Source organism: Neovison vison, chromosome 9 (genome assembly GCF_020171115.1).
Source record: "Neovison vison isolate M4711 chromosome 9, ASM_NN_V1, whole genome shotgun sequence".
In the NCBI taxonomy this organism is placed as follows: domain Eukaryota; kingdom Metazoa; phylum Chordata; class Mammalia; order Carnivora; family Mustelidae; genus Neogale; species Neogale vison.
Genome location: NC_058099.1, coordinates 96,961,267 through 96,978,689, shown reverse-complemented (window position 1 = coordinate 96,978,689; position 17,423 = coordinate 96,961,267). Strand labels below are relative to the sequence as shown.

At 37.7% G+C, this 17,423-nt stretch overlaps 2 protein-coding genes across 6 annotated transcripts in view; one reads left to right on the top strand and one right to left on the bottom strand.

The window, feature by feature from the left end:
* RIC1 (RIC1 homolog, RAB6A GEF complex partner 1) overlaps positions 1–17,423 on the bottom strand; it is a 147,431-nt gene that overhangs the window by 82,258 nt on the left and 47,750 nt on the right. The window lies entirely within an intron of this gene.
* Positions 7,602–9,001, top strand: LOC122917760 (dnaJ homolog subfamily A member 1-like). The gene has a single exon (XM_044266016.1). The coding sequence runs from the start codon at positions 7,654–7,656 to the stop codon at positions 8,845–8,847; it is 1,194 nt and encodes a 397-aa protein (XP_044121951.1). The 5' UTR covers positions 7,602–7,653; the 3' UTR covers positions 8,848–9,001.

Below are 17,423 nucleotides of genomic sequence, written 5' to 3'. Positions count from 1 at the left end.
TGTAGAAAAACACATAATACTATATTTAGCTGTTTCTAACCATTTTCAAGCCTGAGAGAAGTGGCAACTGTTTGGCCCAAACTACTAAATATTAATACTGAAGTGTTATTTTAGAAGCAGGTAAGCTTTATCCAAAGTACAAAGAAAACGGAAAAATTTATTCAATGTTTCATATTTCTTTCTAGTACTTGCTTCTGTTCTTCACTTAAGAATGCCAGAGGAAAAACAATTTCTTCAGCAATCAGGTGTTTTGTTTAAGCTATAAGCTTTACTATTTAATAATGTATTCCAAAATTCTACTTTAATATATTGGGACACAAAACATAAGAGGCTGAGATCATCATTCTAATTCCTCAGGTGCAATTTTACCTTCTTCAAATGTGGAGAAAGGAAAACAGATTCAAATGAAACCATAGCAGACATCATAACCTCTACACAGAGTAGTGACTTTGAAATTTGTCAACTGTACTATTCCCTTATATGGCTAGAAAAGTAAAATAATATGGTCCAGCATTTACATAAATAACATACAAATGCTGTCTGGGAAATCAGTCACTCAAGGTCAAAAGTTCAACATTTCAGAATATCAAATGCTCAAATATACTCATAATTTTAACAAGTGCTTAGAAGATTATAATGCCAGGAAAAATAAAGCATCATTTTGCAGAAATATTTAGAAATTTCACGCACAGGGTATACTGGAAAAAATTACAAAGAATGGTTTGATTTACTATTCCAGCATTTTGTATCAATCTTTACTAGGATCTATAGTTTTGCATGTATATAAATGCTATATACTTCCATATCTCACTGACCTTTTCCTAAACAATCCTGTCCTCAAACAAGTCTAGGAACAATTTTAAAAGTTTTGGAAATAGATGATCATCCTTAAAAAGTAGCATTTTTGGGGAACCTGGATGGCTCAGTGGGTTAAGCCTCTGCCTTCGGCTCAGGTCATGATCTCAGAGTTCTGGGATCGGGTCTCGCATCGGGCTCTCTGCTCGGCAGGGAGCCTGCTTCCTCCTCTCTCTCTCTCTACTCTCTCTCTGTGCCTACTTGTGATCTCTCTCTGTCAAATAAATAAAATCTTAAAAAAAATAAAAGTAGCAACTTTGTTGTTAACTATACTAAAACTGTTATTATGTAGTGTTACAATGGCTTTTCTCTTCCCACCACCAAAATACTGCAAATAAGCATACAACTACTGCTTCTTCTAATATGCATACCCATTGTCTGCCTCTTGCGCTCTCTCTCTCTCTCTCTCTCTCTCTCCCAAACACACACATACACACACACACCCCTAACCTTAAGAAAATGAAAAGATAAAATAAAGAACCTCGGAGTCCTCTTTCCCAGTATCATCCTATATCTCAATTTTTTTTCTTCCTCCAGGACTTATTTTACTAAATTCTGTGGTTGCAATTGCAAAGGCCTAGAAATTTTTCTAGGTAACCTGAGCGACAAGTCCTTATGTCTCTTTCTTTTGTATATCAATGAATAAAGGTCACACACATACAAGGATAAAGGTTATCAAGAGGGTAAGAGAAATCACTACTTAAATAGAAAATGGCATGTCTCTAGTAACATCACTTAGCAAAAAAAGAACTTTCTCGAAACAATTTTAAGGGATATTAATAACGCATTAATGATTCAGAGAGGGAAGAATATTCAGTCAGAGAAGCTTCTTTTTTTTTCAACTGCAAATTGCAAATAGAGATTTGAAAAACCATGCAAACTACCTCAGATAATTCCACAGTTTTTTTAAAATTATTAAGTTAGTCACCATAAAATATACACTAGTTTTTTTGTTTTTTTAAAGATTTTATTTATTTCTTTGACAGACAGAGATCACAAGTAGGCAGAGAGGCAGGCAGAGAGAGGGGGGCGGGAAAGACTCCCTGCTGAGCAGACAGCCCCATGCAGGGCTCAATCCCAGGACCCAGGATCATGACCTGAGCACTCCTGTTGTTTTTGTAAGATTTTATTTATTTGATAGATAGCGAGAGCAGGAACACAGCAGGGGAGTGGGAGAGGGAAAAGCAGGTTTCCCGCGGAGAAGGGAGCCAAATGTGGGGCTGGAACCCAGGACCCTGGGATCTGACCTGAGCTGAAGGCAGATACTTAACGATTGAGGCACCCAGGTGTTCACATCATTCGTTTTTGATGCAGTGTTCCAGGATTCATTGTTTATGTACAACACCAGTGTTCCATGAAATATGTGCCCTCCTTAATATCCACCACCAAGCTCACCCCTCTCTGAAAACCCTCAGTTTGTTTCTCAGACTCCAGAGTCTCTCATGGTTTGTCTCCCACCCACACCCACCCCGATGTCCCCCAATTCACTTTTCCTTTCCTCCTCCTAATGTCCTCCATGTTATTCCTTATGTTCCGTAAGTACGTTAAACCATATGATAACTGACTTTCTCTGCCTGACATAGTTCACTCAGCATAATCTCCTCTAGATCCATGTTGATTCAACAGTTGGGCATTCATCCTTTCTTATGGCTGAGTAATATTCCATTGTATATATGGACCACATCTGTTTTATCCATTTGTCTGTTGAAGGGCATTTTGGCTTTCTCCACAGTTTAGCTATTGTGGACATTGCTGCTATGAACACTGGGATACATATGGCCCTTCTATTCACTACATATGTATCTTTGGGGTAAATACCCAGTAGTGCAATTGCCGGGTCATAAGATAGCTCTATTTTTAATTTTTTGAGGAATCTCCACACTCTTCCAAAGTTGCTGCTCCAACTTGCATTCCCACCACCAGTGTAAGAGGGTTCCCCTTTTGCACATTCTCTCCAAAATTTGTTGTTTTCTGCCTTGTTAATCTTTGCCATTCTAAATGGTAAAAGGTGGTATTCTCAATGTGGAGGACAACATAGGCAGTAAACCTCTTCAACATCAGCCACAGCAACTTCTTTCAAAATACGTCTCCAAAGGCCAAGGAAGCAAAAGCAAAAATGACCTTTTGGGACTTCATCAAGATAAAAAGCTTCTACACAGCAAAGGAAACAGTACAAAATAAAGAGACAACCCACAGAATGGGAGATGATATTCACAAATAACACTACAGACAAAGGGCTGATATCCAAGATCTATAAAGAACGTCTCAAACTCAACATCCAAAAAACAGATAATCACGTCAAAAAATGGGCAGAAGATATGATCAGACACTTCTCCAATGGAGACATACAAACGGCTAGTAGACACATGAAAAAATGTTCATCATCATTAGACATCAGGGAAACCCAACTAATTCCACAGTTTAAAAAGAAGAGTTTGAAATCTGGAGGTGAAATGTTATTATTTATCATTGTCATCATCATCATCATTATTATTAACATAAAATGTATTATTTGTTTTAGGGGTACAGGTATGTGATTCATCAGTCTTACACAATTCACAGCACTCACCATAGCACATACCTTCCCCAATGTCCATCACCTAGCCACCCCACCCCTCACAAGCCCCTCCACTTCAGCAATCCTCAGGCTTGTTTCCTGAGATTAAGAATTTTTTATGGTTTGTCTCCCTATCTGGTTTCTTCTTCATTTTTTCCTCTCTTCCCCTATGACCCTCTGCCTTGTTTCTCAAATTCCATATATCAGTGAGATCATATGACAACTGTCTTTCTCTGACTTATTTCGCTTAGCACAATACCCTCTAGTTCCCTCCATGTCATTGCAAACGGCAAGATTTCTTTTTTGATGGCTGCATAATATTCCACGGCATATATGTACCACAACTTCTTTATCCATTCATCTGGTGATAGATATCTAGGCTCTTTCCATAGTTTGGCTATTGTGCACATTGCTGCTATAAACATTTGGGTGCACGTGCCCCTTTGGTTCACTACATTTGTGTCTTTGGGGTAAATACCCAGTAGTGCAATTACTGGGGCATTAAGGTAGCTCCATTTTCAACTTTTTGAGGAACCTCCATGGTGTTTTCCAGAGTGGCTGCACCAGCTTGTATTCCCACCAACAGTGTAGGAGGAGGGTTCCCCATTCTCCACATCCTCACCAACATCTGTCGTTTCCTGACTTGTCAATTTTAGCCATTCTGACTGGTGTGAAGTGGTATCTCATTATGGTTTTGATTTCTATTTCCCTGGATGAAATTATTATTAATTGCTTGTTTGTATTTTGCTTTGTTGGACATTTGGGAAGTTTCTCCTTGCTACTCAAAATTAAATGTATTTTAAAAATTATTTTATGATTGATGCATGACATACATAATATAAAAGCAATTTTCTATAAACAAGAAGAATTTAAATCCAGCTGTGTCCTGATGCAAATCAACTGTTACATAAAACTAATGCTTCACCTGTAGGAAGCAATACCAGCACCTTCCTCTACCATTATCCAATTAGGATCCCACTGGACATGAATTCACCACATACTTCAGAATTCAAGTCATTGTGCATTTCTTCCTTAGGACACGCTACTTTTATCATGAAGAAGAGGAGATTCATGCATCTGGGCTCAACGGCCTGAGTGATGCATCACAAAGATTTCTATAATAATAGACAAGGATTTGATGATTTAGAGATGCATCTTTTATCCCAACATACTGTCATGTTAGGCTTCATATTGGGCTGAAATAACAGATTAGCACTATTTTTTTTTTTAAGATTTTATTTATTTGACAGAGGAGATCACAGGCAGGCAGAGAGAGGGCGGGGAAGCAGGCTCCCTGCTGAGCAGAGAGCCCAATGCGGGGCTTGATCCCAGGACCCTGAGATGATCTGAGCCGAAAGCAGAGGCTTATTAACCCACGAGCCACCCAGCCATCCCACTATTTAATTCTTTACACTGGTTTGTAAATGGTGTTTAGTGTTTTTAGCTTTATTTATTATACATATTCGAATACATAAAATTAATCACACAAATCCTACCATGAAGACAATTACCTACCACTTCTGTATATAGTAGTTCAGATTCTATACATTCACACACATGAATATATTTAAAAGGGAAAGGATAAAAATAGCTATAAACCACACACAACTCAAAAATAAGTGATGAATCTTTTGACATGAATACTCAACAAAAATGATCATTTCTAATACTTACTACAATACTTTTATACCAGAGTACTAATTTAAAAGCGGGGGGAGCGGCTTCTGTTTTCAACTAAGATGATGGATGAAGGTGAAGCCAATTTATGCTCCCATCTGAAAACAAAACAAAACAAAAACCTGCATAAAAGCCCGGAAACAATGGTTTTCAAAACACCAACATGAAGCAATGAGGCCAGTGATCCCTGAGAGATGAGACACTGAAATGAGTTCTGTAATTGCCCCCACTTACTCCCTTGGGAAAGTTTCCAGGTCTCAGCACTGAAAAGGGGAACTAAAGCAGAGCCTGGCAGACTCCCTAACTTGAGACGAAGTTGAGAGCCCAAGAGGAATAAGGCAGCTACAATTCATACAAAAAGTACCAGAGAGGAGAGAGCTGCACACAGAAAAAAATCCGAGAGTACCACACACAGGCGTGTGCGGAAACGACTCAGGTCAGGAGAGAAGCCAAACCAAAAGGATCAGTAAGGGGAACAGCGCTCGGACAGTGCTGTGGACAGTGCTGGTCCACAGTCGGACTGCAGCACTCACAATTCACAGGGAATTAGTAAGAATGCTCAGAAAAGTAGTCCTCAGGTATTCCTGTGGTCATCTTAGAAAGGTCTGACCTCAGTAGTGGGGAATAATTAGCTTCACTGAGTGCTCTTCTAAACCCATATTACAAAGCTTAAGACATGAACATCCCTGTCATCATCCGAGTAATCGTCACTTCATACCAGAACAAAACTCAAGATTTATAGGACCACAAAAATATCCATCAGACAACAAAGTAAAATAACAATGTCTGGTATCCAAACATTACCACATATGCAGATAAGCAGGAAGACATGAGACACAATGAGGAGAAAAACCAGTCACATCAAGAATGATCCCAAACTCAATTAAATGTTAGAACTAACACAAAGGAGTATCAAAACTGTTATAACCGTATTCCACATGTTTAAAAGTTTAGGAAATAAAGAAAACCTAAACCATTTTTAAGAGAGTAAAACTAAAATAAGAGATTAAAAATACAGCAGATGTGACTAATGGCAGTTTAAATGCTGCAAAAGAAAAATCCACTGGTCATAAAAGCATGACAATAAAGATTTTCCAAATGAACATTCCCCCCCCCCCCCAAAAAGCTGAAAGCTGAAAGAGCACTAATGAGTTGTGGGACAACTTCATGTGGCCTAATATACGTATAAAAAGAGCCCCCAATGGTAGAGGTAGACGTTAGAAAACGCAGTTGTAGTAAATTTAATCCAAATTTCATTTGTTTCAGTTAAACTTCTTTAAAAGCTAATTGACTATCTGAACATGTATGTTGTGGTTTTGCCATATGTAAAAATAAAATGGGTACAACTTATGTTCCCTGACGCCAGCAGAATTAAACTAAAATTGAATAACAGATTTCTGGAAAACTCTCAAATATTTTAAAACTAAATAATATGCTTTTAAATAATTCATGGATCAAAGAAGACATCAAAAGGAAATTGAAAAAATACAGTATGCTAAAATTTGTGGGATGTTGCTACGGCAGCACTTGAGGGGTAATTTTAAAGCCTTAAAGAACTGTATTAGCGGGATGCCTGGGTGGCTCAGTTGGTTGGACGACTGCCTTCAGCTCAGGTCATGATCCCGGAGTCCCGGCATCGAGTCCCGCATCAGGCTCCCAGCTCCATGGGGAGTCTGCTTTGCTCTCTGACCTTCTCCTTGCTCGTGCTCTCTCTCACTGTCTCTCTCTCAAATAAATAAATAAAATCTTTAAAAAAAAAAAAAAAAAGAGCTGTATTAGAAAAAACGAAAAATCCCAGATCAGTGACATTAGCGTTTACCTTAAACTAGAAATAGATGAGCAAATGAAACCCAAAGTAAATAAACTAAAAAGAGGAAATACCAAGGTCAAAGTGGACATCAATGAAATACAAAATAAAAATAAAATCAATGAAACCCAATTCCAGGTTTTTTTTTTGTTCTTTTTTTAAATAAGATCATTAAAATTGATACACCTCTACTCATATTGGCCTGGGGTGGGAGGTGTGTAATAAGCACTATCGGAAATGAGAGAGGTGACATCACTATGGATTCTAGAGTTATTAAAAGAATAAAGAGGGAGTATAGGGAATAGCCACCATAACAAAAAGTTTACAACTTGAATGAAAAGGACAAATTTCTTGAAAGACAGAAACTGCCAATGCAAGTACCTTATAGGCCTACTGAATGTCTACTCAAGAAGCTTAAAATTTCAACTAAAATCCTTTCCACAAGAAAACTATATGCTCAGACGGAATTTGGTGAATTCTACCAAATATTTAAGAAAGAAATACCTATTTGACACAAACTCTTCTAGAAAACCAAAGAGGAAGGGACACTTCCTATGTCATTTTATGAGTTCAGCATTACCCTCAAACCAAAACCGAGACATTATAAGAAAAACTACAGATCAGCATCTCTTATTAACATAGATGTAGAGAACGCTCGGTGAGACGCGGAGGAGCGGCGGCTACCCGAGCTGCGCCCAGCAACGTGCTCCTTCCCGCTCCCCCACATCGGCCTCGGCCCTCTCACCGGCTGTAGAAAATGGTGAAAGAAACCACTTACTATGATGTTTTGGGGGTCAAACCCAATGCCACCCAAGAAGAACTGAAAAAGGCCTACAGGAAACTGGCTTTGAAGTACCACCCTGATAAGAATCCAAATGAAGGAGAAAAGTTTAAACAGATTTCTCAAGCTTATGAAGTACTCTCTGATGCAAAGAAAAGGGAATTATATGACAAAGGAGGTGAACAGGCAATTAAAGAAGGTGGAGCTGGTGGTGGTTTTGGCTCCCCCATGGACATCTTTGATATGTTTTTTGGAGGAGGAGGAAGAATGCAGAGAGAAAGGAGAGGTAAAAATGTTGTGCATCAGCTCTCAGTAACCTTAGAAGATTTATATAATGGTGCAACAAGAAAACTAGCTCTGCAAAAGAATGTGGTTTGTGATAAATGTGAAGGCCGAGGTGGTAAGAAAGGAGCAGTTGAGTGTTGTCCCAATTGCCGAGGTACTGGAATGCAAATAAGAATTCATCAGATAGGACCTGGAATGGTTCAGCAAATTCAGTCTGTGTGCATGGAGTGCCAGGGCCATGGGGAACGGATCAGTCCTAAAGATAGATGTAAAAGCTGCAATGGAAGGAAGATAGTTCGAGAGAAGAAGATTCTAGAAGTTCATATTGACAAAGGCATGAAAGATGGTCAGAAGATAACATTCCATGGTGAGGGAGACCAAGAACCAGGACTGGAACCAGGAGATATTATCATTGTTTTAGATCAGAAGGACCATGCTGTTTTTACTCGGCGAGGAGAAGACCTTTTCATGTGTATGGACATACAGCTGGTTGAAGCACTGTGCGGTTTTCAAAAGCCAATATCTACTCTTGACAACCGAACCATTGTCATCACCTCTCATCCAGGTCAAATTGTCAAGCATGGAGATATCAAGTGTGTGCTAAATGAAGGCATGCCAATTTATCGTAGGCCATATGAGAAGGGTCGCCTCATCATCGAATTTAAGGTAAATTTTCCTGAGAATGGCTTTCTGTCTCCTGATAAACTCTCTTTGCTGGAAAAACTGCTGCCTGAGAGGAAGGAAGTAGAAGAGACTGATGAAATGGACCAGGTAGAACTGGTGGACTTTGATCCAAATCAGGAAAGACGGCGCCATTACAATGGGGAAGCATATGAGGATGATGAACATCATCCCAGGGGTGGTGTTCAGTGTCAGACCTCTTAATGGGGCCAGTGAATAACACTGCTGGCATTTTATGTGCAGTAGTGAATGAGTGAAGGACTATAATCATAGCTCACTACTTGCTATTGTTTTTGTTTTAATATTCAACTATAGTAGTGTTTTAAAAGTTAAATGAAGAATAAACTCAAATATAAAAGCTCAAAAAAAAAATAGATGTAAAACTTCTGAACAAAATTTCAGCACATAAAATTTAACAATGTATTATCAGGAAAATACATCACAAGTAAAAGGGGTTTATTCAGAAATGCAGGGTTGGTTTAACATTAAAAAACATCAATAAAATGTTATTTCACATTAATAAACCAAAAAAGAAAAACCATATGATAGTCTCAATAAATTCAGAAAAAGAATTAAACTTCCTATAAAGCATTCCTAATTAAAAACTGTCAGCAAATTAGCAAGAAAGGAAAAACTTCCACGACCTGATGAAGGGGATCTGCATAACACCTAGAACATCCTCATCCTTAATAGTGAAACATCAAATGCTTTTCTTCTGTTCAACATTGTACTGGACAATACAACTGGTAAAGGCAGGCATGAAAAAGAAATAAAAGGTATCTAAGTTAGGAAGGAAAAATGAAAACTCTCCTTTGCCATTGTTATCTATTCAGAAAATCTGATGCACCCTACAAAACTGTCCCAGATGGTGAAAAAATAATGAATACTGTTTTTCTGAAAATAAATAAATTGGAAAAAAAATAAAACATCGATGGTCACAACTGCAAAAAACAACAACAACAACAAAAAAAACTGTCCCAGAGTGAGTTTAGCATTGACTGTGATACATAAGATCAATACAGAAAAATCCAGTGCATTTCTACATACATAAAGAACAACCAGAAAATTAACATGTTGTGTTCAACAGGATCAAAAATAGCAACTACTTAGGAAGAAATCTAGCAAAAGATATGAAGTAGCTGTACACTGATAATAAAACACTTAAGTTAAAAATATCTAAATAAATCAAGAGATTTCTCTTGTTATAGGTCAAAAGGTTCAATAATGCTAACATGGTAACTCTCCCCAAACAGATCCACAGATTCAATGCAATCTCAATAAAAACTAAACAGGCACTTTCCCCAAAACTGACAAGGTTAGGGCGCCTGGATGGCTCCGTCAGTTAAGTGTCCAACCCCTGGTTTCACTCAGGTCATGATCTCAGGGTCCTGGGATGAAGCCCTGTGTCAGGCCCCATGCTCAGCGCATAGCCTGATTGTCCCTCTTCCTCTGCTCGTCCCTCTGCTCTCCCTCCCTCTCTGGAATGAATAAAATCTTAAAAACAAACAAAAAAAATCCTGTTTAAAGAAACTAACAAGGTTATTCTAAAATTCATATGGAAATAAAACATCCTACAACAGTGAAAGGAATTTTGAAAACAAAGTATTTGGAAAACTAACACTATGATTTCAAATTACAAAGCTAATCAAAATGTTGCTGTATTAACAAAGACAGGCAAATAAACACATCATAAAAGCAATTATAGACAAAAACATAGATATATGTGAACAACTGTTTTTGACAAAGATGCAAAGAAATTTAGTGTAGAGGCAATAACCTTTTAAACAAATTGAACTTGGATCCATACCTTGCAACATGTACAATATTACCTCAAAATATATCACAGACCTAAATATAAAAACCTAACCTAAATAGTAAAATCTCTACAAGATGGGCAGCTTAGTTGGTTAAGTGAGTCAATTTCAGCTTAGGTCATATCTCAGGGTCATGGGACCAACCCCCACATCGGGCCTTGTACTCAGCATGACTCTGCTTGGTATTCTCTCTCTCCCTCTGCCCCTCGCTGCACTGTTCCTCTCTAAAAATAAATAAATCCTAAAAATATATATATGTGTATGTGGGTTTATATGTATATGTATATACATATACACACACATATATATATTATACATCTATAAAAGGATATAAAAATATGAAGCATAAAACTAAAAAATCAATGAACTGAACTTTATCAAAATTAATCATTCAAAAAACAATGCTAGGAGAATGAAAAGACAAGACACCTATTGAGAGAAATTTTTTATAAAAAAAAAAGAGAGAAATTTTTTATAAAGTACATATGTAATACAGGACTTATACCCAAAACAGATTAAGAACTCTAGAACTCTGACAATAAGAAAGCAAAGAATCCAATCAATAAAATGAGCAAATGATTTGAACACATGTTTTACCACAAAAGACATACAAGGGAAATAAACAAAAAGATGTTCAAAGTAATTTTTCATTAGAGAAATAAAAATTAAATCTATAATGAGATACAACTATACACCCATTAGAACAGCTAAAATTAAAAAGTTCTACCGTACCATATGTTGGCAAAGGGGAAAGAGAGCTCTCACACGCTGCCACAAAGAACACAAAATGACACAGCTACTTCAGAAAAAAGCTTGGCATTTCCTTCGAAAGTAAACATTCACTTATCTCATGATTCAGTGATTTCACTCTTGGGTACTAACAGACCATAAAAGGAAATATATGTCCACATAAATATTTGTATGTATGTAAATGCTCATAAGCGGTTTGCTTGGAACAGCCAAAAACTGAAAACTCAAGGCCCAGCAAGAGATGGAAGGTCAAACCAGTTGCAGTACATCAGTAAGACAGAATACTAATCTGTAGTGACGGAAAGGAAATGAGTGGTTGAAGGGAGGTGGGTCACAGCGGGGTGGGGGGGATTTAAAGGAACAAGGAAACTATCTTGATTGTAGCCATGGTTTCAAATGTTATCCAATTGGACACTTAAAACATGTATTTACCGTACAAACTATACCTCAATACAGCTGATCTGGAAAAAAGAAATGAAAGAGATGGTACTTAGAGCAGCATCTTTTGCTCTCTCCCGCTGATTGTCAGACGAGGACTGAAACCACTTGGATCATTAAGCACCAGGGACTACAGGTGAGACCAGGAGAACTTGACCAAACCCAAAGCAAGTCACAGCATACGAGTAAACAAATGGTTGCTTTAAACCAAGATTTGAGATAATGGTTCAATAAATAGTACATATGAATAATAATAATCCTACTGAACAGCATAATTTAAAGAAAGACTAAGAACATCAAGTTATGGAAGTGAAAACAAAATTCAGAGAGATTCAGGAGAATTGCACAGTAATCACTTCTAAAACATTCTAAAAATGAAAGGGAAAAAAGAGATGAATAGGGACTGTGTGCAGGCCTGGGCTCCTCCGACCTTGCTCTCTCCCACTCTGTCAGAAGACTTGCTTTCAGCTGTGATTTGGGGACTCAATACATTCACATGCTGGGAGAGAGAGAAAAAAAAAAAACAAAATGCAACAACACAACAGGAATTCTGAATTAAACAGTCTTTCCCTTATTCACAAGTAAGTTACATTCTAATTCATGTTACGCTCACTTTCAAGTTGCTATACTTCCATTTAGCTAGGTGTGAGGGGAAAAGTCAAGGTTGCAGGAAAACATAGACTTGGAAGGGCAGGTTGTGGCCAGAACCCAGGAGGTCCCGAGAAGCAGGCTAAGTGTTTGGAACACACTTTGAATGCAACAGAAAGCCACTGAAAGGTTTGAAAATAAAAGTAAGAGCTCTGATTTAGAAATCAGTGTACATAATTAAGATGCACTCTGAGTGGAGAAAAAAAGAGCTAAAAGGTTTTAGCTGTAGGCAACCTAGGTAAGATGTAAAAAGACCTGCACCGAGTTATGGCAGCGAGAAGAACAGAAGAGCACGGTAGCAAACTCGAGACAGGACTCGGCCCCGCACTGGCGATCGGATGCGAGGGCACAATCAAAGGACTCCAGTGTTTTTTCCTGCTATAAAACAGAGAACATATGCCTAAAGTGCTGGACTACAATGTGTCAGAGTCCAAAAATGAGACAGTAATTAAAAGTCACTTTAACGCTCCCTGTGCCTGGCCATCTACTATCTAAAATTGAGGAAAATTTTAGGGATAATTATAGCTTGGAATCATGTCTACAAAAATGATATTTCTGAAATTCAGAGAAAACACTCTCCCCCAAAACATACATACCAATTCTTAAAATGGTAAAGGATTTTCTCTCCCACACCCCATTAAAAAAGTGAGATTTCTTTTTAAGGTACCAGTTGATAAGGAAGTGACTATGGTTCTGTTGGTGATACAGAAATTGAATTTTGTATTAACTGACAAGTGAGAGCACACAATGACAATACTTGAGTGGGGAAGGTCAGACAGTAAGGAAAGTACCCAGTGTGGCTGCTCTGGCCCTGACTTAATTTGCAGAGTTACGTGGTATTGCTCTACAGATCATGCAACTGTGTATCCTTCCCTACACATTCTACCAATAACATTTTGTGAAAGCAAGTTTCAAAGTACCTTGTAGGTTCAGCTTCATTCCATAAGAGCTAGTAGGATTAAACAACCAGGCTAATAGTGAAAGGCAGTAAAGCAGAATTAAGACTTTGGACCTCTAGAACAAGGCTGCATGGCTTAGAATTCCATTATCAGACATGTGCTCTTAGGTACACGGTATCTCTGTGATCTTGGGCATGTTACTTAACCTTTCTTAGCTTTCTTAACTATATGATGGGCAAAAATAATCTACTTTAGAGAACTGTTATGAAGAATTAATTTTAATACACATAAGGCATTTAAATAGAGCCTAGAACATACTAGACACCCCCAAAATTTGCTACCATAACTCTGAATCTTCAGTAGTTAATTTATAATCAATGTATTTCACGTAAGAGGCTAAGAAAAGGTGTAATACATTTGAGGAGAAGGATCATCAAAATCAGTAAAGTTTCAGAATCCAATCAAAGTTTGGTTACCTGGAAAGTTCACTTACCCAATACCCATTCCATGGTTGTATACAATTAACTTTTTTATTTTCATTCATTCTAGAGAGAGCACAGAGGGAGAGGAAAAGAATCTCAAACAGGCTCTCCGTTGAGCGTGGAGCCTGAGGCAGGGGCTCAATCCCACAACCCCAAGATCATGACCTGAGCTAAAATCAAGAGTCAGACACTTAACTAAGTCACCCATGTGCCCCAAATATTACTTTCAAATTCACCTTGATAGATTATCTTTTAGTACAAATGGTTATTTACAAAGAAGAGTGCCTGTCTTACTGAACAGATTACAAAATATCAGTGGCCTTTCTACCATATGACTGATGAGAAGTTCTCCATCTGTTTTAGCCTACATTACATTGTAAGAAATGAAAATTAAGGGGCACCTGGGTGGCCCAGTGTGGAGCCTGCCTGAGATTCTCTCTCTCCCTCTGTCCCTCTTCCCCCCAGCTCACTCACCTTTCTCTCTTTAAAAAGAAGAAGAAGGAGGAGGAGGAGGAGGAGGAGAAGAGGAGGAGGAAGAGGAGGAAGGGGAGGAGGGGGAGGAGGAGGGGGAGGAGAGGGAGAAGAAGAAGAAAAGAAAATTTAAAATAATCTCTTTGGAAAATTAAAAATAATCTCTTTTGTAGACAGAGGCAAACAAAAAGTTGGACAATAGAAATGGTTTACTTTAAGTTAACTTCTGGATCCTGTTAAGACAGACTGAGCCCACATTCGTAATCACTCTTCCTCCTCTCAGAGTACAGTTGCCAAAGTGTGTGCTGGATGAGTCTGGAGGTAACCAGGTCGCCAAGATCTCTTGAGTTCTTGTGAGAGAGAATACATGCTAAGGGACTAGGCAGAGGGACGCCTTTGCTATTCTTCACTCCTTGAGGCACGCAGCACTATCTGGGATCTCAAAGTTCTCTAAGGAACGTAAAATGCAGAATCCCACGGTTACTCCCCCCAACGCTGAATGTGACTGATCCTGGACGTGGACACAGGCTGTCTACATAACCCTGATGACTTCAGGAGGCTTAGGGTAGAGGCTGCAATGGTGAACTGAACCACTCCCACACCTCCTGGTCTGAAAAAGCCATTAGCTTCCCCCCACCCACCACACCTACACACAGACCACCAGAGAGTAGAGGAGACTAATAACCCTTGAGAGAGAACAAGACTTTAAGAGCTTGTCTACCTCTGCAAGCTGTCATTTTAGCCAACATCTGGGGGTCTGCACTGTCAGAGAGACCCACATGAAAGCCTGACCCCTATGGGTGTCTGATGGAACACAGTACCATTTTTACTGGAAACTCTGTTAACAAATGAAACAGCTAAAATATATGGATCCTACTAATGAGCCACACAAATGAGAAGAATAGAAGCAAACCATGGAGAAAAAAATTGAGGGTTCTCAGGAGGTACTATGAGAACATAAACAAGATTTTTCAGAACTAAACATTTCCTACTAGGAAAATCAGACAAATACAAAGAATAAATGATAAAGAATAATCCTTTATGGGAGCCAAAGATTTTACTCCTGAAGATCAAAGAGAAACAATTACATGATACAAAACAACGAGATAAAATCACCACTGGAAATAAGACACATGAAGAACAAACTCAAATTGATTAGAGAATAAGAGAAGAAAACTCTCTCACTACATCTGAGATTCAAGTTTAATAGGAAGGTGGAGGGAAGGGGAACAGAAGGAGACAGTGTAATAGGAAAGGATATGTATCTACAGATAACAGGCAGAAACAACTGAATTTTAATCAAAAAGAGAAAAATCATACAGAGAAAAAGATGACGCGGTTGCCTACCAAGGAGAGAGAAAAGATTATCACTAGATTTCTCACCAATAACACTAGAAACCAGAAGATATTGGAACAATACCTTATGGCCAGAAAAAAAGAATCTCAAATCTAAGAATCCTACAGCTAGACAGAATATCCTTTACTGTGGTTAAAGAATGGAATGCTCAGATAGTATTTACTTCATTTACGTATGAATGCCTACCATATGCAGAAAACACTCTTGGAACCTGGAGCTACAGTGAAAAGAACATGCAAACCAACATGGAATATTCTAGGTTAAAAAAATGGATAAACACAGGCAATCTGCAGAAACAAAACTGCAAAGAGCTAATTCATACATCCAGAGATGGTGAAACCTCACCAGCAATGAAACAAATGGAATTAAAATGACAAGACCGTTTTTCATCCATCTAACTTAGACATAAAAGCAGGAAAACAGGAATCTTATGAAAACTTAGGAATAACTCTGGAATGGATGTAATTTTGCTGAAAAATAACTCGGCAACTTTAATTAAGAAAAATAAAGATATATCCTTTGACTACTGCTACACAGGGAAAATTGCCCTAAAGAAATAAATGTACCAACACAAAAAGGATATATGTATAATAATGTTTATTATATCACTGCTTGTAGTTGCCAAAAGTCCATCAAAAAAAGAAGAGTAAATAAGAAACTTCCACACTGTGAAATATTATACAAATTATAAAATTATTAAGTTAGAAGTGTATATGCTAACATGGAAGAACAGTCATAATATACTAAGTGGAAAAAAAATCAAATTACAGAGTAATGTGTAAGTCAAGATCCCAATTTGGGTGTAAATTATGAAAAATCTTATACCTATTCATCAACCTTAAAATCCACTCCTCTGTAAGTTACGATGGTATGCAGTCCAAATCAAGTTACAGAAAAATGTTGAAGTGAGACAATGTTCATGATACAGTATGTCAAAAAAGCAGATTACAAAACTCTATGATTGCTTTTCATAAAGAATGTTTTAGATAATCCTATATGTGAGACTTAGATTTATCAAATATGCTCCCCATCAATAAGTGACATTAGCACTTACAGTAACATCACTTTGTATTTAAAGATAAATAGACTTCAACAGCTTTCATATTCTAATTGCTATTAAATAAGTATCTCCAAATATTTGTAAAAAGATATATGGATATAAATAAAAATTAACGATTATCTGTGACTGTTGGAATTATTGGTGATTTTTTTCTTGTGTTTCTCAGGTTTTCTTCATCAAACATGTATTAACCTTATAACTTAAAAATTAAAACTTTAGGTATGCCTGGATGGTTCAGTTGGTTAAGTGTCCGCCTTCAGCTCAGGTCATGATCCCAGGGTCCTAGGATCAGCTCCTGCATTGGGCTCCCTGCTCAGTGGGGAGCCTGCTTTTCCCTCTGCCTGCCACTCCCCCTGCTTGTGCACACCTGTGCTCTCTCTCTCTCTTTTCACACAAATAAATTTTTTAAAAATAATTTAAAATTTAAAAATAAAAATTAAAACTTCCAAAAAATCCAATTCTTAAAACTATAAACCTCCTAGAAGATAACAGAAAATCTAGGTGACCTTGGGTTTAGATACAACACCAAACGTTTAGATATAACACCAAAGGCATGATACCAAAGAAAGAAGAGATAAACTGGACTTCATTTAAAGTTAAAAATGTGTGCTCTACCAAAATCAGTCAGAAGAATACAGATAAGCCACGAAGTGGAAGAAAGTACTTAACAAAGACATACGTGAGAACGGACGGGTATCCAAAATAAAGAACTCAGAAAGTTCAAGAAAATGAAAACTACTCAATTAAAAACTAGGCCAAACACCTTCACAGACACCTCATCAAAATGCACGATGGCAGATAAGCATTTTATGAAAAGATGCTCCACATCATAAACTTAATCAGGAAAAAGCAAATTTAAGG